This window comes from Notolepis coatsorum, assembly GCF_963971535.1.
Source record: "Notolepis coatsorum genome assembly, chromosome: 17".
NCBI classification, from domain to species: domain Eukaryota; kingdom Metazoa; phylum Chordata; class Actinopteri; order Aulopiformes; family Paralepididae; genus Notolepis; species Notolepis coatsorum.
The window spans coordinates 42265388-42290026 of record NC_140181.1 but is presented as its reverse complement, the minus strand read 5'-3'; the positions used below and the strand labels follow the sequence as shown (position 1 = coordinate 42290026).

The 24639-nt window shown below is 42.6% G+C and overlaps 1 protein-coding gene across 2 annotated transcripts in view; it reads right to left on the bottom strand.

The window, feature by feature from the left end:
- prex1 (phosphatidylinositol-3,4,5-trisphosphate-dependent Rac exchange factor 1) overlaps nt 1–24639 on the bottom strand; it is a 278977-nt gene that overhangs the window by 141728 nt on the left and 112610 nt on the right. For both annotated transcript variants that reach the window (XM_084333669.1, XM_084333670.1), the window contains exons 9-11: nt 24258–24407; nt 17340–17487; nt 8317–8417 (exon numbers count right to left, since the gene is read on the bottom strand). In XM_084333669.1, the coding sequence (XP_084189795.1) occupies nt 8317–8417; nt 17340–17487; nt 24258–24407 (399 nt within the window). The remainder of the gene's footprint in view (nt 1–8316; nt 8418–17339; nt 17488–24257; nt 24408–24639) is intronic.

Genomic DNA, 24639 nt, shown 5'->3' with positions numbered 1-24639 from the left:
ATTGACAAGCTAAAAGCAATTGGTTTTGATAGTCTATCAGTGAGCTGGATGCAATCCTACCTGGAGGGGAGAGAGCAGATGGTGGAGGTAAACGGTACCCTATCCCCCCCCTCACAGTAAACTGTGGTGTTCCACAAGGAAGCATACTAGGTCCGCTACTGTTCCTAATTTATGCAAATGACATGTCGTCAGCTTGTGACTGCAACTTGTTCCTGTTTGCGGACGACTCAGCCCTGCTGGTCTCTGACAAGAACAAATTACAGGTTGAAAAAACCCTCAGCTCAGAACTAAGCAAAATCTGCATATGGCTCGCTGATAACAAACTATCATTACACATGGGCAAAACAGAGTCCATTCTCTTCGGTTCAAATAACAAACTCAGCAAGACCGACGGCTTCTCAGTTACAGTGGGTGACAATATTGTCACAAGGAAAGAAGATATTACCTACCTGGGTTCCATCCTAGAGGCAAATCTTTCCTGTGACAAAATGGCATCCAATGTAATAATAAAAGTCAACCAACGAACTCGTTTCTTGTACCGGATCTCCTCACTGGTAAACAAGAATACCCTGAAGACTCTAGCAGGAGCACTCATTCAAGGGTACTACGACTATGCTTGCACCTCATGGTACCAAAGCACCTCAAAGGCGCTAAAAACAAAATTACAAACATCTCAAAACAAACTGGTCAGACTACTGCTTGACCTTACTCCTAGAACCCACCTCACCCCTGCCCACTTTGACAACCTAGGATGGCTTAGAGTAGACGACAGAGTACAGCAACTTGCAATGGGCCTGGTCTACAAGATACACTACACGACCAAGGTACCCATGTACATGACTAAATACTTCCCAAAGGTCAGTGAATACCACGATCACAACACCAGAGGGAGCTCCACAAATCATGTTAAACCCAGATTCGGCTCAAACAAGGGACTAAACACGTTTCGCAATTATGCCACATCAATGTGGAACGCCCTACCCAAAGCTGTAAAGGAATGTGAATCACTACCCACTTTCAAAAACACTCTCAAAAAACACCTAAGGGAGACTGCAACTCGAAACTGGCCCCTGTAAATGTCCGAACACAACCCCCGCCAACACCCCCCCCCCCCACTCCTACCCCCCCCCCCCCCCCCCCCCCCCCCCAACCACCTCCAATGTACAGTCCCACCCCCACCTACCCAATCCAATGTACAGTTTCTACGCCTAATGTATATACTCTTTTTTTCTGGACTCTTTTTGTATCACAAATACAGTACTGTAATTGCAAATCTGGTATGTCATAAATGTATAGATGTAGCAGTACTGTCTATCTGTATGTCATGTATGTCATATATGTTACGATGAATTGGAAATGGGGGACCCTGGTGGAAACAAGACGAAAGTCTTTCTCTGGTCTGCATCCCCTTAACAATTGTATGTATTGAGCTGTACTGCACTGTACCCATTCTGCAATCTGTTAATAAAGTTTTCATTCATTCATTCATTCATTCATTCATTTTGAGGCATCAAAATAGTTTTCAATTATTTTCTTTCTCTCTCTGTATAGCTGCATTCTTCAATCAATTCGGACAACTTTGCCATGAAACTCTCGCCTCGTGGGGAGCTCCAGTAGCTCACCGCATATCTCGGCGCTATTTCTGCGTCGGGGAAAACCGTGCTGCGTCAAGGATCTGGGGGACTCGAGTTCGATTCCCGGACCCGCCGTCATTTCCCAGAATGTCTTCCCCTGATCTATATCCCGTTTCAACCTATATCTGTCGGTCATGCTTGACCAGAAAAGCGATAAATGCTAAAAAATAAAGTAAAAAAAAAAAAAAAACTCTCGCCTCGCACTGCTTTGTTTGTAATGTTTTTCTGTGTCCATGTGAGCTTTGAGATCGCCAGCACCTTTATTAGACACAGAAACATATGGTCAAGCTTTGCACGCGTTGCACTCCGCTTCCAATTAGTCTCGACCGGGACGATAAATTGGGAATCTTCTCTGCAGTTCATCTGTAATGTACATTTTCGCGTTTGCATTGTGAGGAGCCAGCAATGCTAGTCGGATCTGTCCACTTCCTCATCTGTTGTGTGTGTCTGTGTGAGCGCGCAGTAGCGCCGCCCACAAAGCACTGAAAGCGGGGCTTCTCTTGGTAACGTCACACGCAACAGGTTACCGTAGTATTCGGTGCAACGCGCCAGTCAATTTAACTACATGCATATTTTACACAAACGTTTCTGTGCGCGACAGATTTCAGATGTGCGCGGGAACGTTTTGCCATGTGCGCGCGCGCGCACGGGCGCACCTTAGGGGGAACATTGACTGTGAGTGATGTTCCTATAACTGACGATTCATGTAATGGCTGTTACGATATTGGCACACAATCCTTGGGCACTGTAACTATGATGATGTTTCCAGGTTACAGAATGTTGTAGAGGGAATGCAGATCAAGGGTAGAATTGACAAGAGCAAAATGTATTGTGAAATATGCACACAAGGTAAATTCATTCAGAGCAGAAATAGGGAACCTGACACAAAAGCAAAAGAAACATTTTAGCTTGTACATACAGATTTGGCTGGTCCTATTGACCCAGTAGCCAAAGATGGGTTTAAATATGCCCTAGCTTTTACAGATGATTACTCAAGTGCAGTATTTGTGTATTTTCTGAAAGCTAAGAGTGATACGGCGAAAGCTACAGAGAGATTCTTCACAGACATAGCTCCATATGGAAAAGTGAAATCCCTCCGGTCCGATAATGGCACCGAATTCACAGGACAGGAGTTTCAGTCTCTGCTTAACAAAAATAGCATTAGAGTTCTCAGCACCGTATTTGCCACACCAAAATGGCACGGCTGAGAGAAATTGGCGCACGTTATTTGACATGGCACGATGCATGTTAATTGAGAGCAATATGCCAAAAGAGATGTGGACGTATGCTGTACAGACAGCGGCAGTTATACGCAACAGATACTTTAACAACAGAACCAAGCAAACTCCATTCCACACGCTGACAGGCAAGAAACCCAACTTATCTAGGATGAGGGTATTTGGATCGGTGTGCTACGCATACAAACAGGACAAAAAGAAACTGGACCCACGAAGTGAGAAAGGGATTTTTGTAGGTTACGACAAAAATAGCCCTGCATATTTAGTGTACTACCCAGACACTAAGAAGGTCATGAAACATAGGCTAGTGAGGTTTGCCACAAAGCCTGACATGGTAAAAGAGACAGACACAAGAGACACAGACAGACCCAATTATGATTGATGATGACTTACCTGACTTACCTAGGAGGAGAAGTATCTCTAGGGCAGATGTGACAGAAACGACAGGTGTGTCTCAGGATCATGATAATTCTGATAGACCAGACAATATTCAGATAGAGGGAGGTGAGCCTCGTTACCCGAGGAGAGATAGGAGAACCCCACAGTACCTCTCTGAGTATGTCACCGATGAGAGTTCAGATGATCATGTGTTATTTAGTGTAGATTGTTGCTACAGAGTATGTGACACACCGCAAACCTTCAGAGAAGCAATGAGCTCAGACAAGGCAGACAACTGGACTAAAGCCATGCACGAAGAAATGGATTCTCTTAAAGAGAATGACATATTTACATTGACCACCCTACCAGAAGGAAAACGGGAAGTGGGGGGCAGGTGGGTCTACACAGTAAAGACCAGTGCAGATCAATCTGGCCGGGAGCCAAGGGTGTTGACTGACGCAGTCCTACAGAACCAGCACAGTGACTGAAATAAATGACAAGCTGACCCAACATTTGCACTGTAATGACTGAAATGAACAAGTCACTGAAGCAAATTGCTGCCTGTGCAACCCAATGGAGAATAAAAACTTGTAACCACTATGTTGCACTATTTGAGTCATTGTGATAATCATACTGTAAAATAAATGCCTTTTTTTTGTTTAGGTTTTTGGAGGGTTTGGAGGTGGGTGTTCTGCGTCTGGCCCCCCGTGCCAAACAAGCAAGCCAACTGTGCACTCTACAATGGCTCTTGTGCGCGCGCAAGTCTGGTTATAATTGCGCTTCTGTTGGGTCGGTCAGAGTCATTAGCCATGGCTTCAGTGGATAACCCTGATCACCTGCATTTAAGTGATATTTTAATTACCAATACCCCAGTAATAACATTACAATTGAATAAAATAAAATTTGGCCTGAATGGGTAACACTCAGCAATAAGCCATCCGTCTCCAACAGCATCTCCATGGAGACGAAGGCCCACAGAACTGTTCTGCACAATGAACGAGTCCTGCGTTCCTCCCAGCCACCGGCAATGAAACGTATCAGCCAAATGCGCATTACAGATTATCTGTACATTTGCTGAGTAGAATGCCTTTCTATTCACATAACTGAATTTGTTGATTGATGGAGCTATATGGGTACAGTCTATTGCTCCGATGATGTTGGGAAACCCGGTGATGGCGTGAAATTCTCTCTTGACCCCGGCCTGCTGTTGTTATTGATATGGGTATTGTATGTAGTTGGGGCTTGGGGAAATTATGACACCAACACTGTGGGCATAATCCTGCTCATGGAGGGTTGGGAAATGCCTGAAATGCCTCCAATCTCACACTGAGAAGAATCCCAGGGTGGAGAGGGCTTGAATGTGCACGGGGATGGCATTCGTGCATGTTGTTTCATGCTCCAATTTGGGTCCCAAATTGCGGTACAAATTAAGGAGAATGTGTCTCGTGTAGTGGAATCTACTTATGAGCCACTCCGTGCTCTCTGCAAATACTGTATATCTGCCCTATTATCTCTGAAAACACGCTCCCCGAGGAGCGCACCATGTGACAACTCTTTCGATAACGCAAGATAAGCCATGCTGCATTCATTCGGAAAGACCTATTCCAAATGCTATTTATAGAGTTTGACAACAATTAAACTCATGTCTCTATTTTACAATGAACTATAATTAATTATGAGTCATGCATGAAAGATGATTCCGTCTGTTGCAGTTTTCCTATTCTACTGCTTGGTGGCATTTACGCACGGTCGTAGCTGTGCGTAGATGTATGCACAATCTCAAGCACACGTTCATATTGATAAATCCCACACTTTGCTTAGAAATGATCTTATGCATGGTTTATGCACATATCTGTGTGTATGCAACATTGATAAATGAGGGCCCTGGTTCTCAGCCTGGTTCTGTGTAGAACCATGAAAATGGCATTCATAAGCCTGGTTCTATGTAGAACCTTGAAAATGGGGTTCCTACGCTTGGTTCTATGTAGAACCATGAAATGGAGTTCCTAAGCCTGGTTCTATGTAGAACCTTGAAAATGGGGTTCCTACGCTTGGTTCTATGTAGAACCGTGAAAATTGGGTTCTTACATTATGCTCTGTCTGCACTAAGGCTGTCCCCGAAGCCTGTTTTTGGGATTCGAACTTAAAATAATTATTAATAATAATAATTAAGTTTTTTTTTATTATTATTATTTTTTATATAAATATCCTCAAACTAAATCCTCAATTTGAATAAAGTGATTAATCTGATTAATGAGTCTTTTTTTATTAAATCAACTTTCTTTAACACATTAACACATTCCCTGCCACGCACTTTGAGCATCTTATACCATTCTCTGCCAGTACTGTAAGTCTATGGAGATGTTCACCTTCTTTGCAGGGCTATAACTTTGTAAATTGTATTGCTAAATTGACATTACTATGGCCCATTCAACATCGATTATCTATCGTTCAGGATGTAGGAACGTTTTACTTTTTCATTCATACATTCATACAAAAATACCGTCTAGAATATAAATATGTTTTTATCGTTTTCTGCAGTAATTCCAAGAACGTGAGATATAGGCATAAACGCATATATAGATTATCAAATGCTGTTTGTTGCCGATCCACGCTATATTAAAAATTTCAACTGTACATGATCCTAAACGTTATGACTGATCATGCGCGGATGAACATGATCGTCGTTAAATGCTTTATGTAGTATGGGTGATATATTGCTCAGAGCAGTTTGCATGGATAATAATAAACAAACAGGCTGAAAGTAACGTCAGCGTCCTCTCACCGTTGGGCGATGAGACTGGAGCAAAAACATCCCACTTATTTGACGGCGATCGCCTAAATCCATTTCCGGTTTGTATAATCATAATACACGGCCAAATCATATCGATTATTGCGTTATGGCAGCGATCGCTACACAGGGACGTGTGTATACAGTCCCGCAACAATAAGCGAGTGGCCGGACGCATTTCGGAGACGCACCGAGATTCAACCGGCCATTTACGGTTTGGCAACTCGCCGATCATCCACCAGGGGGCAGTATTGAAGCGTTGCAGAGTTGTGCCGGCTCACACAGCATCAGACCAGGCTCCGTGAGGGAAATATGAATAACATGGCGAAAAAATGAAATATGATCTCAATAACGTCGTACGCCGTGGAATGGCAGAATTAGCATGAACTTGAAACACGTTGTACGACGTTTTTGGCGCAGGAAGTGTTAACTGCCACGCTTATATCCATCAATGTTTGATCACTGCCACCAGTCTAAGTCTATGGAGATGTTTACCTTCTTTGCAGGGCTATAACTTTTTTTAATTGTATTGCTAAATTGACATTACTATGGCCCATTCAACATAGATTATCTATCGTTCAGGATGTAGGAACGTTTTACTTTTTCATTCACACATTCATACGAAAATACCGTCTAGAGTATAAATATGTTTTTATCGTTTTCTGCAGTGATTCCTAGAACGTGAGATATAGGCATAAATGCATATATTAGATTATCAAATGCCGTTTGATACCGATCCACGCTATATTAAAAATTTCAACTGTACATGGTCCTAAACGTTATGACTGATCATGCGCGGGTGAACGGGAGGGGGGGGGTTGTTTATAATTCCGTGATCGTTGTTAAATTATTTATGTAGTATGGGTGATATATAGATCAGAGCAGTTTGCATCGATAATAATAAACAAAAACGCTGAAAGTCACGGCAGCCTCCTCTTACCGTTGGGCGATGATACTGGAGCAAACAGATCCCAGTTATTTGATGGGGATCGAGGCGATCCATTTCCGGTTTGTATAATACTAATACACGGCCAAATCATGTCGATTATTGAGTTATGGCAGCGATCCATATCCACGGTGTGTGGCTAGAGTCCTTGGATGATAGGCGAGTGGCCGGACGTAATTAGGAGACGCACCGATATCCAACCGGCATATCCGGTTTGGCAACTCGCCGATCATCCACCAGGTGGCAGTATTGAAGCGTTGCAGAGTTGTGCTGAGTCCCACAGCATCAGACAAGGCTCCGTGAGTGAAATATGAATACCATGGCGAAAATATGAAATATGATCAAAATAACGTTGTACGCCGTGATCTGGCAGAATTCGCATGAACTTGAAACCCGTTGTACGACGTTTTTGGCGCAGAAAGTGTTAATGAATATAACTTAGCAGTTTTTTTTAATACTATAATATTAGTATAGCCTAATCTTTATCTGCAACTGTGAAGAAAAACCCCATTGGTCTAAACAGAATGAATAGACACATACAAAATAAATATAAAATAAATAAATAAATAAAAAATTTGATTTTGAATTCGAATGCCAACGTAACGAACGAACGAACGTTCGAATATTCGGGCTCAGCCTTAGTCTGCACACAACTGATATTTGGAATCCATTTGTCCTGCTGCTATATCCTCTACTAATACTGAATAATGCTCATTTACATTTTAATTTAGTCATTTAGCTGACGCTTTTATCCAAAAGCGACTTACAAGTTATGTACGACAACTAAGTCAGCAAGAAGGGTACACCTCTTTTGTGTAGTATCCTCTACTAACTCTACATTCGCCGAAATGCTTGATTGTGATTGGTCAATAGCCCCTGACAGCGGTGAATTATTTTTCGATAATCACCGGTGATTATTGTTTTTCGCAGCTGGAGCAATCAAGCCCACTGACACACACTGTTTCAGTGCAATCAGACACACCTGCCGGCTGCCGGCGATAATAATGATCAAAATAGGTCAAAATAATTGACCTTCACTGACGTTTAAAACACCTCGGCGAGGCGCCTCGGTGTTCTAAACTCTGTGTCGGTCAATTATTTTGCGACAATGACCTCGTAGCTATACATTATCCCTTACATAATACTCTTGTGTAATGTATAAATAAATCACAGCAGCTGGTTTCTGTGTTACCTGTAATGTAAAAGCCAAGTTTTGGCTTTGGCAAGAGGATAAATATATAAATAAATAAACGATGGACTTGAACTTGATTACAAGGCAACAAATCGAGGGAACAAGGGAGGGAGAAAATATTGTGTTGTGTTTCTTACCATGATGGATGATGCCATTCTCCAGCAGAGCTTGTCCCAGGTTCACCCCCTCATCAGGCTTGCTGATCTCTCCGCTCTCAATCAGCCACGATACAAACTCACTGCGGACAAGACCCCAACACACAGGCACACAATTAAGACTTAAAGAGGAACCTCCCAGAGACTGATTTATTATACACACTTCATCTTCATATCCACAAAATCATAAACAGCCTTGAACCAATTCATTTGGAGTTACTGAGTTAATGAGTTTGAACTTGTCCCCCCTTGTTGTGGTAATTACAGTTTGACGACACAATCTAGATGAAGAAATAGTACAGCTTAAAAGTTTCCTCTGAATGTTTTTTATTTATTTCAAACTAAGCCTATTAACCAAACAGCTATTGGATATACAATTAACATGATCGCTGTGGAAAAATAGAGTTCAGATGTATTGCGGGTGAAATGCCCGTTTAAATGCTTCATAGGTACGCTGGGTACTACAGTATAGTGAGGTTTAAAACGGGGACAGTACATACTGTATGGCTAGAGTACAGCCTGGCTTCTTAGGGGGATCCAAACTGAGTTATCTGGTTAACCGTCTGTAGTGCGTTAGTGAAAGGGTTAACATTCTGCAGTGTGGTTGTGAAAGGGTTAACCCGTTGTCATGTGGCAGTGAAAAGGGTTAACCTTCTGTATTGTTGCAGTGAAAGGGTTAACCATTTGGTAGTGAAATGGTTAATAAGCCTCGTTTCCAGGTTGAGACAGAAAGAATTAACCTCTGTGTGTGTGTGTGTGTGTGTGTGTGTGTGTGTGTGTGTGTGTGTGTGTGTGTGTGTGTGTGTGTGTGTGTGTGTGTGTGTGTGTGTGTGTGTGTGTACCTGTATGTCATGTATGTCAGAAATGTCAAGATATATATCTATATGTTGCGTATGTCATTAATGTCATTATGAATTGAAAATGGGGGACCCTGATGTAAACAAGACGAAAGTCTTTCTCTGGTCTGCATCCCCTCACTCAGTTGAGACCTGGGTGGAGCATTATTTTAACACTAAGGTGTAACAGATGGTTGGCAGGCTGATTATGGAGGCCACCTGGTAATAGAAGGGTTGCTGGTTCCGTCCTCACTGCCAATACTGCCGATGTGCCACCGATGTGCCACAGAGCTGCAATTCTTGTATGAAAGGTGCTATACAAATACAGTTATTATTATTATTATTATTATTATTATTATTATTATTATTATTATTATTATTATTATTATTATCATTATCATTATGTATACAGTATGTACCAACCTGCAAACTGTATGGACACATGTCTATGCACATACACAGACACCCTCCCTAGTCTTGCTCCATCTTCTCCTTCATCCCTGCACCCCTCCTCCCCTCAGACCTCCACCTCTACCTTTGGCCTCCTCCATCATCCCCCGTTCCAAATATCACTCCTAATTCTTACATTCATTACCATTGGAACCAGAGCACTGCTGCAGCCTCAGGAAGTCAAGCCAGACATCCTCCCTCTTCCTCCCCCTTCCTCCTCCTCCTGATCCGACACCCAGCGCACACCAGACACATGGGTTCTCTACTCCTCTACTTCCTTGTTCACGCTGCATAACAAAATATATTCCCTGGAGAACAGTGAATGAGAGGGAGATGAGTGCGTGTGTGTGTGTGTGCTCTCACACTGTAGGCCTATGCCTGGGGTGTGTGTGTAAATGGTAAATTTATAAAGCACTTTACAATTTGTTCCTCACATTTGACCCATTCACTCACACATTCACACACCAACGGTGGAGGCAACCATGCAAGGTGCCAACCTGCTCATCGGGAGCAGATAGGGGTTAAGTGTCTTGCTCAAGGACACTTCGACATGCTGCCGGGGAATTGAACCGGGAACCTTCCAACTACCAGCCGACTGCTCTACCTCCTCTACCTGTCGCCCCATGTATGTATGTATGTATGTATGTATGTATGTATGTATGTATGTATGTATGTATGTATGTATGTATGTATGTATGTATGTATGTATAATGTATGTATGTATGTATGCTACCCTGTGAGGCCCCCGGTTGCAAAATTACAACAACACTTTTAGCTATTTAAAAAAAAGTCTGAAAATGTTTACAAATGTAAGCACATTTACATAGTCAATGGGTCCTGTTTAGGGATGTCCGATATTATCGGCCGATATTGGCATTAAAATGTGATATCGGAAAATATCGGTATCGGTTTATTATTATTATTATTTTTTTTTTACATTTCTATAACCTTTATTTACCCAGGCAAGCAAGTAAGAACAAATTCTGATTTTATTTATTGTCAAATGTATGCATAATGTTGTGTTAATTCCACAACAAGAGATATGTAATGTTAATTACCTGAAATTATTCCATTTGGGGGGGGGGGGGAACCCTGCATATATCGGTATCGGTTGATATCGGTATCGGAAATTAAGAGTTGGACAATATCGGTATATTGGTAAAAAAGCCAATATCAAGCATCCCTAGTCCTGTTAAAAAAATGTTGTGTCTGTGCATGTGTGTGTGCGTGTGTGTGTGTGCGTGTGTGTGTGTGCACGTGCGTGTACAGTAAATGTGTATGTGCATTTGTGTATGTATTTGATTTCACATGTATGTATGCTGTTCCCTCTGCTTGGAATCAGATGATCTGAATCTTGGGGAGCTGGTCTCACTGGACACAGTATGCATTTAAAGTCATTCTTAATGACTTGGAGGCACAGGTACTTTGATTGATGTGTTACTGCCCCTGTATGAACCCTGATGTTGATGACATATTTTGTGATTCTGTCATTTATTTTGATCTTAATTTAAATCAGTGTTTTTTTTTTATGTCTGCAACCTTGGTAATTGTGCTGCTGCCTGTCTTTGCCAGGATGGTGGTCAGGTGTGTGTGTGTTCATGCAAACACATGGACACCTTGAACCATCTGTCTCCACCTGAGCTCTTTGTCTGGCTGAGGAACAATAGGCATATATTAACATAATTAATAAGAGCCTCTATCACAACCTGCTGCACTACTAGACGTCTGTGTGCGTGCGTGTGTGTGTGTGTGTGTGTGTGTGTGGTGCTACAGAAGGGTCAATGACAACAGGCTTTGATCCCCCCCCAAGCCCCTCACAAATCTGTGTGTGTGGATGTGTTCATGTGAGTGTGTATATGTATACGTGTGTGTGTATGTGTCCATGTGAGTGTGTATGCGTGTGTGTCTCTTTGTCAAAGCGAGTGGCTGTTAATTGACAATGGCAGGGGACTCAAGTGGATGCAGAGAGGTGGGAGGGGTGTGTGTGTATGGGTTGGGGGGGGGGGGGTGATCTTACATAACAGTCATTTTGGATACGGGGTCATCACAGAGTAAATTACTGTCAATATGATGAGAAGGCAGAGGGAGTGCGCGCGCACGCGTGCGTGCATGCGTGTGTGTGTACACATGTGTGCTTGGATGTGTGTTCTTGAATTACTATACTTATGAGGATTTGTTTTAGCTCAGCTCTGGTCATAAGAACTTACAAACCTTTTGTGGAAGTCAGGACTCAGGACATTCTGGGTAGTCATAATGTTAGAACATTCTGGGTCATTTTAACGTTAGGACATTCTGGGTTGTTATAATGTTAGGACATTCTGGGTTGTTATAATGTTAGGACATTCTGGGGTCGTTATAATGTTAGGACATTCTGGGTTGTTATAATGTTAGGACATTCTGGGTTGTTATAATGTTAGGACATTCTGGGTTGTTATAATGTTAGGACATTCTGGGTTGTTATAATGTTAGGACATTCTGGGTCGTTATAATGTTAGGACATTCTGGGTTGTTATAATGTTAGAACATTCTGGGTTGTTATAATGTTAGGACATTCAGGGGTTGTTAAAAAGTGAGGACATTCTGGGTTGTTATAATGTTAGGACATTCTGGGGTTAAAACGTGAGGACATTCTGGGTTGTTTTAATGTTAGGACATTCTGGGTTGTTATAATGTTAGGACATTCTGGGGTTGTTAAAACGTGAGGACATTCTGGGGTTGTCATAATGTTCAGACATTCTGGGTTGTTAAAATGTTTGCCAGGGACAACTTTTAAAGTTTAGGGTTAGATCAATGTTAGGGTAATTCATGTATTGGCATGCATTTATCATTGTGTACATTTCTCCAAACCTCTCTATCAAGCAATAGCAACCCATCCCCTATCTTAAGTCAACTCCAACCAACACATCAGACCAAAACATAAAATGTAAACAAAGTGCAATACCAAGAGGGGCTATTTTGCCTAGAGGTCACAGTTTGACAGCATTACAGATTCTACCTTGTCGTCAAGGTAATGTATAATTAACAATATAAGATTGAAAGTGTGTGTGTGTGTGCGTGTGTGTGTGTGTGTGTGTGTGTGTGTGTGTGTGTGTGTGTGTGTGTGTGTGTGTGTGTGTGTGTGTGTGTGTCTTCAGCCAAACGAGGAGAGATGGAGGCCAGAGATAACCGTGTGTGGATACTTGACACTGATTGGGAGTGTGTACGGGGGCATGAATGTGCACAGGCCTATGTAAACACTTCTGAAGCTAGTAGGTCTGTTCATCATCCATTCCAAAGCACACCACGGTGATGATGTCATCCACATCAGCTATTGGAACAACATTTATGAGTCAGTGTTCGAGGCCTCACTGTTCCATGTCCTATCTTGACCCCCCCCCCCCCCCCCATCATGGTAATCAAGGGTGACATTTTGAACAGGGAGCTCACTTGGTTAACACTTTGAGCGCCACGCCTGGTTTTCCGTTTTACCGGCTGAATGCCACCATCGGCGCCAATGTTAACGTTAATATCGCCTAATCTATGTTTTAAATTATGGCTATGTGTCTAATCTGCCCATCGCATTATCAAAGACTATTTTCCAGTCAGTGCTGTCAAGGCAGATTGTTTTTTTATCGCGTCGTTTCCGTTTCAGAGCAGTTAGAAAAGCCCCCGTTTTGATATAAAAACAGCTCATTCTGGAGCATTCTATGAAAATCGTCTTTTAGTGGAATATTCCACAACGTTGATATTCGTCGGCCTTTTTATGAATCGTTTTCAAATAAACGCTAGATGATCAATATTATACGTGCACGCAAGCACATTACGGCCGCGCACGGATAATCGCTCCGTTGATTTCCTCACAGACTTTTACAGTGAAACCGAAAGAAGACATTTCACAAAACAGCTTATAACTTCATCAAACTTACTCTGATTATCCTAATACTGCTAACATAGAGTCCTTACCCGACATCAGATGGTATCCAACTGGTATATTCCAATTCCTGATCACCATTCGAAAAAATCGATACGTGTATGGATCCAACGCGATACTGTAGATCTCCATGATCAGCGGGGATCTGAGGTTCCAGAATGAACTGTGGTAACCCCGGCTGGATCAGTGAACTGGAAAATGTGGAGTACCGGATTTTTTTCCTCATTCATTTTCATTGAGTCCATTCCAAAATCACTTATGTCATCTGGGAGACGACAGGGGGCGCTTTTTTCCACAGTGATCGCTGGCGCCGCTCGGCTATACTCGGGTAGGCTCGGGTGATGCAAACATTTTTCAGATCGCTAAAAAAAAAAAAAAAAGCAACCACCTATAAAAAAAAACTAGAAATCTTGTGAGTGGCACTCAAAGTGTTAATAGTCTCAGGCTTCAGGACAAATCATGGTCTCCATCCAAGTAGGAGAGATATACATTGGATAAGAAGGGTACTGGCTAGAGCCGCTGGACTGATCTGTTGCATCTATCCAGCCATATCTATTTAAATTATTCTTTGATGATGAGTGTCCTTTTGTTGGACAGGGTGAATGACTCTGTCAAACTTGTATGTATTTCAATGGATGGAAAGCTTTTTGGAACTGACAGATATGTTATCCGTTTAGCCAATCACAGCAATGATGCATTAACCACATTTGTGTAGAGAAGCTGAACTAGAGTCATTAGTTTGAGATAGCGTTTCAAATTCATTACTTAATCGTATTACGTTCAGGTACTGGCTATATTAAGAACATTACTTATTAAATGAAGGTAGCAATGCTTTATCCTAATTGAATATATATGTATACCGGTATATATGTATATTGACATTTTTTGTTGTTTACACTTGTTTACGTACTTGACTTTCTATTTTATACTTATATTATATTATCTTTTTATTTTATCTAGCACACTCAGGAGCAAAACAGAAAGAAGCATTTCATGCAAAAGTATTCTGTATTTCTGTATGACAACTAATAAAGAAACTTGAATATGTAGTGTTTTGGAATGAAACCCTTCATTTTGAATGCCCATGATGAGAGAGGCTGGCATGGCCTAAACTCCACCCTTCATGCGGACAAGGAACTCAAAACAGAACAGAGGCGCAGATTAGGGCTGGGCGATATGGCCAAAAATTTTATCACGATAAAAATGTTCATATCACTCGATATCGATAATTATCTCGATATACATGAAATAATTATTTCTGTCAAGTTTAAAGGCTATTTTTGCTGCTGAATGGAAGCTGAAGAAACCAGAAGGTTAATTGTGGTTCAGAATATTCTTTATTGTCAGAACATGACAAACTAGGCATACTTGCCAAACCACAAATCTGAGGTAGAAGAACATGAACACGAACTGTATAACAATACAACTTTTAAAACTGGCATTATAATGAAAAATAAATTAAATTAATTAAATCTCAAGTCTGATTAGCACACATAGCCTACTGTGTACAGACGGTTTCAAACTGTATTTTAAATTAGAAAGCAAACAAAATAAATGGACAAGAGAAAAATAAATCTCAATTTGGTCAGTATTGTCATCTGGACACGCAAAGCCATTACTTTAAGTTGCGGGGAAGTCTGTCCACCAAAAAAAATAATTCTTAATATCGTTATTGTTTTATCACCCAGCCCTAGCGTAGATGGACAGGGTAGATTACACCTGGTGGAATTATACCATCAAGATAACAGGGCTCAGTAAAACTAGCACTCAGCATCTCAGCCTAATACAATAGCCCCCCACTTAGCGAGAGTCTCTATCTCTCGGACTGTCGAAACAAACGCTTGCTAATAATCTCATCAGAGAAAGCGTTGGAAGCTAATGTAGGGTGCAATCACCGGCAGAGAGGAGGGAATTGATGAAGCAATGAGGATGAAGCAATGGAGGAATGAATGGTGGGGAGTAAAGGGGGTCAAGGGTTTGGTTTTATAACCCGAGATTGGAAGCACATAATAGGTCAAACGGTGTGTCAATAAAACGGTGGCCATTTTAGATTTCAACCAATTTGTTGGTTGATAGACAATAACACAGTGTGACACCGACAGATGGCTGTAAAATGTGTTGCCGTCGGAACGTTAAGTGGTTAATACAGAAACCATCCCAGACTGTAGTGGAGATGGTGGAGCAGATACATGCGCATGTCGGTGCACACACGTACACACGCACTCACTCAGAGAGATGTAGCCTGTTAGCGTGGAGGACGAAGGACATGGGCTGAGAGTCGTCTGTGGGTATTGCTTTTGTCCCGTCCTCAAAAGAAGATGCAATTTCTAAAAGAAATCGATATTTGCCAATATCAGATTTCTTTCAGCTTAAATACCAATACTAAAATTTTATATTTATTTGAAGCTTTTCAGACATTCCTATCTTTATATAAGCATGTTGGGAGGTTACAATTGTGTTTGTAGGGACGACTGACCAAACTGTAGGTAAGCACTTCTTCCTTAAACAAAAGTACTTGCTCCCAGCAACACAGAAATGGCTGTTAAAATACAATCGAGCTGATTCAGATAGTGCTTTTGAAAATCAGCCAATAGTCTGCCAATATACAGGTGCATCCCTCATTTCCTAAGCCTTTTTCACCCTTAGACTCACTTAGAAATGAATGACAATATTGGAAATCAATAGGCCTTATTAACCTCACTGAGACTACCAGTCATGGATATCTTCACTGACAAAGACCACATGGCTCCCTGAAATGCCGTTGCATATGTTGAGCAACTAGTTACATTTGGTGCTTGGCAACTTGTTCAACTTTAACAAGGAGGTTGGGCAATAAATTGTTGTTTTTCCACATTTTAGCAAAAAAGAAAATTAACAAGAGGGATGCATTTAATCACTGGCACTAATAGGGAGGGGGGGGGGGGGCTCGGGGGCCGAGGATAGATCTACATGTTCACCGGTGTCTCCATAACTGCCGTCACCATCACCATTAGGCCAGTTTATTTTCTGTTTCCCCCGATACGGTGCCAACCAAGAATTTTAATTGCTGCTGGAGGAATCTCACAAACACGGGTGTGTATGTGGAGCCAGCGGGCGTCATGGAAAAACACACATTACTTCAGGAAAGACCCTCATTGTCCATTCATGGCATTGAGAAACTCGTGGGGACAGTGGAGGGGGATTGGGCCCATAGCAGAGCCTCGGCTAAGGGCTCTCGCTAATGAAACTGTGTGCGTGTGTGCGTGTGTGTGTGTGTGTGTGTGTGTGTGTGTGTGTGACTGATAGGGGTGAGTGTACGAGCCCCTGACAAAGTGCATGGCTCCCAGCTCGAGGGGGGAATCATTTAGAGGCTCCTCACTCATCAGGGTGGGCCTTGTGAGGGGCTGAGTTGTGTGTGTGTGTGTGTCTCTCTCTTCTCTGTATGTGTGTGTGTCTGTGTGTGTCTATGTGCACACAATAGGAAAGAGCAGTGGACTCAGGAAGCGCCTGCTTGATGATACGGCTGTATGGGCGGGGGGGGGGGGGGGGGGGGGCTACTTAAGGCCCCTCCACAGTCTGAGAGAGGTGATTACACTGTGTATGATTAGGGCCAGGAGGATGTAATGACAGAAGCAAATCAAGCAGTTTGCCAGAACCTCGGGAGATGGCATGCCAACTCTGCCAGCTAACCTTACATAATACTGACTCTTCAGGATGTGTCCCCTGCGCTTCATGCATGAGAAACGGTGAGGGATAGTTCACACTGTTGCGTCACTGTCAGTAGCGTCCTCGGATACTTAAAACAAAAATGTCGGCTCAAATTAACTCACTTTCCCATGAAGCACTTGGGCACGATGCTGAGCTTCCTGCGTCGGTCCTTGATGAGGTGTCGGCTCTTGGTCATCATCATGTGGTAGAGCTTCTCTCCCTTCTCTGCGATCATCACATAGGCATCGCGCTCCATGCCCAGCTTAAGACCTGAACAGAGAGCAGACAGGCACCAATCAGACACAAAAGGAATTTTTTGTGTAATTTGGGGGGCGTCCTGGTGACTCCCAACATCACAGGTTCAAAATCAGCTCATGGCGTTTTGACTCATTGCCTTACCCCACCCCATCCTTCCTGTCACCTTTGCACTGTTGCAGATTTTGTTTATCTAGCAGCTGAGGTTTCTTTATACACAATGAGTTATGCAATGAAGTGAAAAGCACTTTAGTGTAGTTCAAATCAGTAAACGTCCTACCCATGATGCCTAGTTGAGGTGATCCAGAAAGAATCAGCGATAAGAGATAGATGGTATTGGGAATCAATTTGTAGTCGCGTTGACGAGAGACTGGGGGAGTGAAAGCACATTATGCAAATAGATTCTGATCCTCTCTTTAAACCAAACCCAATCTTCCCAAGTCGATTCCCATGACTGGCATCCAGGCTGCTATGAGAGAACCTAGAACAGCAACCGCACCACGGTGCCAAGAAAAACAGAGTGGGCCCAGAAGAGGGCCCTGGGGGATGCACAATTTCCACTCCTCAACCTCAAGACATCCATATGTATCAAACCCCAGGGAGAAAGGCTGTCATGGGGCTGTGAGAAGAGACAATGCTTTTGCCTGGAGGACTTGGCTGTGTGATGTGGTGCATTATGTAGGAAAGGAATGGCGCACGGCCGCTCATGTCTGCCGCCACCTTCTGAAGCTAATCCAGATGTTAATCTCCCAGAGACAAGCCCCGTTTCCATGTTTGTTTGTCAATGCAGTGTGACGGCTGTCGGCTATTACTGTATCTCTCTATGGTAAGGCTGAACATTGGGGGCCCACTCGAAGGCCCAGTGCCCTGGTAAACACCCACTACAGAGCTCCCTGTCTGAGCAGCTTAACACCATCATGGAGCTCTGGGAACTTAGCTACACTATGAGGTTTTCTAAACGGCGTGAGTCTCCCTAAGCTGTTAAACTCTACTGAGGGATTCATTCTGCTACTAGACCTTCACCGTAGGGTTTTCACAGAATTGAATCCAATCTTTTTGAGAGGTCATACTTCCAGTGTGGGACTCAAACCATTCCAGCTTCATTACGGGGGGCTCTGTGTGGGCAGCAAGTGATGGAGGTGGGGTCAGATTACGTTTGACAGCAGCTGGAGTGGACTCAGACAATGATTGTCATTGAACAACAGACAGGGTCTGTCTGGTGCGGAGGCCCCTGCAGATTCTGCTCCAGCTGTCGGAGCTTGTCCAGAACCACTCTTTATCTCCCCACACTCATTGGCTCAGGCTAGTGAGCTAACACGTATGCTAACCCACTCATTTCCCCCCTCAGGCTAGCAAGTCAAAACGCATGCTAACTCACTAGTTTTTCCCCCTCAGGCTAGCGAGCTAACATGCATGCTAGCCAACTTGTCGTCCCCCCCCCCCCCCCCCCCTCAGGCTAGCGAGCTAACACGCATGTTAACCTCCACTTTTTCCTTCAGGCTAGTGAGCTAACATGCATGCAAACACACTCGTTTTTTTCCTGAGGCTAGCGAGCTAACACAGTATTGTTTTTACTCTGGCTAGTGAGCCAACAGACCGCTAACCAGGGCTCTACAGTGCGACAATTTCACTCGCATTTGCCCCTAAAAATGTATTTGTGCAAACCAGATTTTTTTTTTAATATTACTAGCACAGTGTGCAAATAATAAATTTGCATAGTGGATGTGTCAAAGCGCAATTGTCATTTCAAAATAGACACAAAGCAGCGTTGACCTTAAAGTTTAGAATCTATGACAGCTCTGTGACAACTTCTCTCGCGAGTCACGCTGTTTCTACAGTATGTGCAATGAAAACTCTGCAAGCAACAGGTCCAATGGTTTAACATGCTTTGCATCCTCGCCATTCATGCATGTCCACGTCGTGGGAAAAACCATAACTAATGTTAACTGTAGTGCAACGCTAACTAAGGTAAGCTAACATGCTAATGCTAACTAAGTTATCCCTGGAAATGCTCACAGGCACAGCTGAGAAATTAGTTTAGTTTATCCATTAGTGCAGGGGACTAAGAGCCACAAAAATTACTGTGGTACCACAAAGTGGTGCCACACCATATAATTATACCAGCGTTTCTCAACCTTTTTTTCAGTCACGGCACCCTTCATGTGTTTATAGGTCCCACCCTCTGGCCTCGAAGTTGCTAACGTCTTTTTTATTTGGGCATCACAGGGTTAAAAGTACCCTGTGAGACTGAAATGACTAAATCACTTTTAGCCATTAAAAAAAAAAAATCTGTAAATGTTTATTTAAAAATGTTTAAGCACATGTACATACGGTAGTCAATGGGTCGTGTTGTTCAGCCTCACAATGCTATTGGATAGTAAATGTGTTTATAGGTCCCACCCTCTGGCCTCTGAAGTTGCTAATGTCTTTTTTATTATTACAGAATGTATGAATGTTGCATTTTCTTTTCAAATGTAGCCAATAGTAAAGACCCTAACCCTGTCAAAACAGCAGTCAAAGTGTATATTTTCAGCATTACGTTTGTTTACCAATGATTTTAACTGGTATTAGTGAAATATAAGATTATAGAAATCACAGGGCATTGAGTCGGAAACCGGCGCATATTGACGGGAGGAATGAAGAGACCCAGGGCTTTCGATGGGCTTTCGAATTTCGAAAAACTACACTACCCAGCTCACGCCATCATCTGACTTCTGGATTTACTTTTTATTTCTCTTATTTTTCGGGATTATCTCCCACAAACCTGAACGTTATTGCCATAAAACAGAACAGTTAGTTTCTCTACCTAACGTCTAGCAAAAAACGGTGTTGCAATCGGAAGAAAAATGGTGGAGAAATTTACATTATAAAAAAGTGTACTTACAGTAGATTTCATTCACGGTTTGTGAATCACGCCTTGTGATACTAAATCCAGATTGAACTCTGCCATGGGAAAGGGGAGATTTGGCCCGATCCATAGATGTGCGACTTGGCCATAATAAGGTAGTTTATAGGCCTGATATTCTATATTCTATAATCATATTTCAAATTGCATGTGTCCGGATGACAGAATTCAGTACTGTATCTACAAAACTTTCTGTTTAATCATCTTCCCTTTATTCATTTGCTTAGATTTTTCAGGTCTGGTACATTTGAGCATGGTGTTATTCACAGTCAAATTGATATTCTCATTTGGTTCATTACAATTTACTCAAGCCTAGTAACAGACACAATATTTCTGACACTGGGAATACATTCCATGAGATCCATAGATGTCCCTAGAATCAGATACCAAGAACATGCAAATGGTCAATTAAAAAAAAAAATCTGTAAATGTTTATTCTACGTTCTTATGGAATGAATGAGATATTTTCTTTTTCAATGGATGGAGGAGCCACACATTGACGGGTAAAGAGTCGCGGGTTGGCCACCCCTGCATTAGAGAGTCTCTCTCTCTCTCTCTCTCTCTAGGCTAACAATCCTGATTCATGAATCTATTTAATTCAAAAGGAAGATATTGATGGACATTAGCTATAGCTCAGCAGCTGTAACAGAATTATTTTATTATTTTTAATTATTTAGGTTTCAACAGCATCAAAATATTAATTTAAATTATAATTAATTAAAGAATTGTATCAAGAATTGTCCATGTTCGGTCATCTTTTCCTAATATTTTAGTTCTTTGCTGTGGTATTGTTTTAGAATCGGTATCGTCAGTGGTGCAGTGGCAAATTGACAGTAGGTCAAACGCTCCACGCGCGTGCGCGCGCATGCACAGTTTTTTTTGGCTGCTCTCGTCCTGCAGCTGGATACTATTGCCTCACAGCGCGGCCGTCAGCTGGCTCTGCGGCTCTGCAGCTGCATGCTTCTCCGGGAGTCCGGTTGGATAATGCCATGTAAAAAGCGATTGCGCGTACTTCAGCCTCAGTGAGCGAGGTATAACGCCGTTATACCGAGTTATACCAGCACTGCATCATCGTGATACTGGCTGGTATCGGAATCAAAGTTCAAATGTTGGTATCATGACAACACTACAACATACAAAAGCAACTGGACAACCAATATCCTTTGCATCTAGTAGACATGGGCCAATGTGTGGTGGTAAATGGCAAATGGCTGCATTTGTATAACGCTTTTATCCAAAGCGCTTTACAATTTGTTCCTCACATTTTACCCATTCACTCACACACCGATGGCAGAGGCAACCATGCAAGGTGGCAATCTGCAACTCAGGAGCAATTGTCTTGCTCAAGGACACTTCGACACGCTGAGGAGCCCGGGAGGAGCGGGAATCAAACCGGGAACCTCCAAATTACCAGACGACTGCTCTACCTCCTGAGCCACTGTCGCCCTGTGTGGTATGTGCTATTGCACAGATGTGTGTCCCTTAGTATGCACATGCACACACAGTATAATAATATGTATGTAATACATTGTTAATAAACTGTTACTTGAAAATGTTTCACTGTGCTCCTAAATTTCTTTGTGTGCTCCTACATTTTTTCATTTAGGAGCACAAGAAGTTAGCGTAGAGCCCTACTAACACACACATTTTTTTCCTTAGGCTAGCGAGCTAACACTCATGCTAACCCACTTATTTTTTCCCCCTCAGGCTAGTAAGCTAACACAGATGCTAACCCACTAGTTTTTTCCTCAGGCAAGCAAATTAACACGCATGCTAATCCACTAGTTTTTCCCCTCAGGCAAGCGCACGAACATGCATGCTAACCCACTAGTTTTTCTTCCCTCAGGTCCGTGAAAACACTGATAAGAGGAGCACGGCCACATTCAGCTGGCAGCAGTCAAAACAATGGAATCCTCCAGGGAGCTCTGAGAGAGGACCTAATGTCCAATTAAAGCTCAACAGCAACACATGGAAAAGGTCGCTTTAAACAAGGTGTGCCAGGAAAGATGAACGTAACAAAGCACCAGGGGGACAATGGGGAAAATTAGGATGTAGCCTAGTGTTGCATCATCATATAGTTGTCCAGACGTGTGAGGCCAAAGGGTCAAAGTATGGTATAGTAGGGTATAGAGAAAATGGCTTAGAGTGGGTGATAGGCAGGAAGAGGATGGAAGAGAGGGGGGGGGGGTTGGCACTGTGACTGATCTGGCATCTGTTAGCCCCAGGTCAGTTTCCGCAGGGTTGTAACCAGATACCACCGGCCGCAGCGCGCTTCTTCATACTCCGTAACCCTCCATTTTCACAGAGGGATCAGGTGCTGACACTACAGAACTCTGTTGTGACCGCTTACTAAGTCCTGGTCCAAACGGCAAAAAGCTAATTTGCGACATGTGAAATATTTAAGCGATGGTTGTAATCAGAATGAAGGTGTATGTTAACTCTCGCCTCTTGGACCTTCTGTTGTAGCATTGGGCTGGAGTCATGCTCATGGCCTCTGTTTTGATTTTTAGTCACCAATGATATCGGGTGTCGTTTTGCCTACAGCCACAAATCCAGTTAATGCCTTTCACGCTTTATTCACACACACAATAACAAAGACAGATGGCTACCGTCAGACAGGTGTCGTTACTGCCCAACTGGGAACACTTTTGAAGTCAAAAGAATTAAGTCAACAAAAATGAAAAAAAGAAGAACATCTATGAACTTGATATTTTGACAAAAATGTGTTATTGTCATGTTTAGTCATTTAGACTTTTAGTTTTATTATCACAAGAAATAATTAGGCCTAATATTAGGAAAAAACCCAATAATCAAACTACATATCATACTGCTGTATAGTAAAAGAGAGGGGGGGGGGGCTTTGAAATGCTCAGTTACTGCCTTTGTCTGAATTGCAGCTTCCTTTCCTCGAATCATGTTTTTGCTAAACTCGATAGAGAACACAACTAATTCTACATAAATACATAAAGGGAAGTGGTGTTTTAGTAGGTTTTACAGTAAGTATGGTAAGTGAGAAGCATATCTCAGTAAAACAGATGTTTTGGGTGTGTGACTGACCTCAAATCTTTTTTTTCCCTCAGAAAATGGTTCAAAAGCTCATTTAAAGCCTCCACGTCATGTTCCACTGTCAGCTGAGTGTAAACAGTAGCTGTAAACAACAGCCACAACCCCTCACTCCACATCACTGAGACGTTAACATATAGAAGACTTATATAACCAGTGAATATAGCAGCTTCTGATGTTATAACTGCAATGTGATCCTCCCTCATCAGGCTGCTGTGTCCTTAGCAAGCAGCGGCAAGTCTATTTCAAGCTCTGGCTCGGATCGAAGACACTGTTTTGAGCCCATGTTGTTTGTGAATGAACTGTATTTATTGAACGCTCCGTTCCGCTTGGGGCTTTAGTTTAGCCTACAACACCTACTGTACATCTCCTGCATCTCAAGTAGGAATTCACTTTTTCCGTGCAAACAATAGATGGCTGTACCTGGTCTCCTGTTGTGCTCAAGGTGGGATATACAGTACATAGGACACATCCAGGACATACACCTATTCCTAATACACTCATACAGTATACACATCCAGGACATACACCTATTCCTAATACACTCATACAGTACATAGTACACATCCCGGAGATACACCTATTCCTAATAATCTCTCTCTCTTCTACATTAATTTCTTTCTATATTTGTGTGTGTGTGTGTGTGTGTGTGTGTGTGTGTGTGTGTGTGTGTGTGTGTGTGTGTGTGTGTGTGTGTGTGTGTGTGTGTGTGTGTGTGTGTGTGTGTGTGTGTGTGTGTGTGTGTGTGTGTGCGTGTGTGTGGAAGGGGGGGTGGGGGGGGGGGGGGGGGGCTACACACAAGAAGGGGTCAACTCACTCTCTCTCTGTTCCCGCTCCCTCAAGATGGCGTCCAGCCACTTCTGCTTGTCCTCCGCGTTCTTCGCCATGCAGACGAACCACTTGTTTTTCGCCGTGTTGTGGATCTTCCAGCCATTGGTCACCGTGTAGTTGTTGCTGTGGTAGTCCGCTGGCACGGTAACAAGACTGGTTAGCATCGAAGGTATCAAATACACATGCTACAGAGTACACGTCATGACACTGTTAAAGGTTTCGTTTTGTTTTTAGAAGCCTATCCTATGGATTATTAACCAAACACCATAATGGGGGTCGTTAAAAAGGTTTTCAGACGGTGTTTTAGTGTTTGAGGATTCGTTTTAGCATTCATTAGCGATGCTAGTGCAAGTCAGTGAATTGTGTAT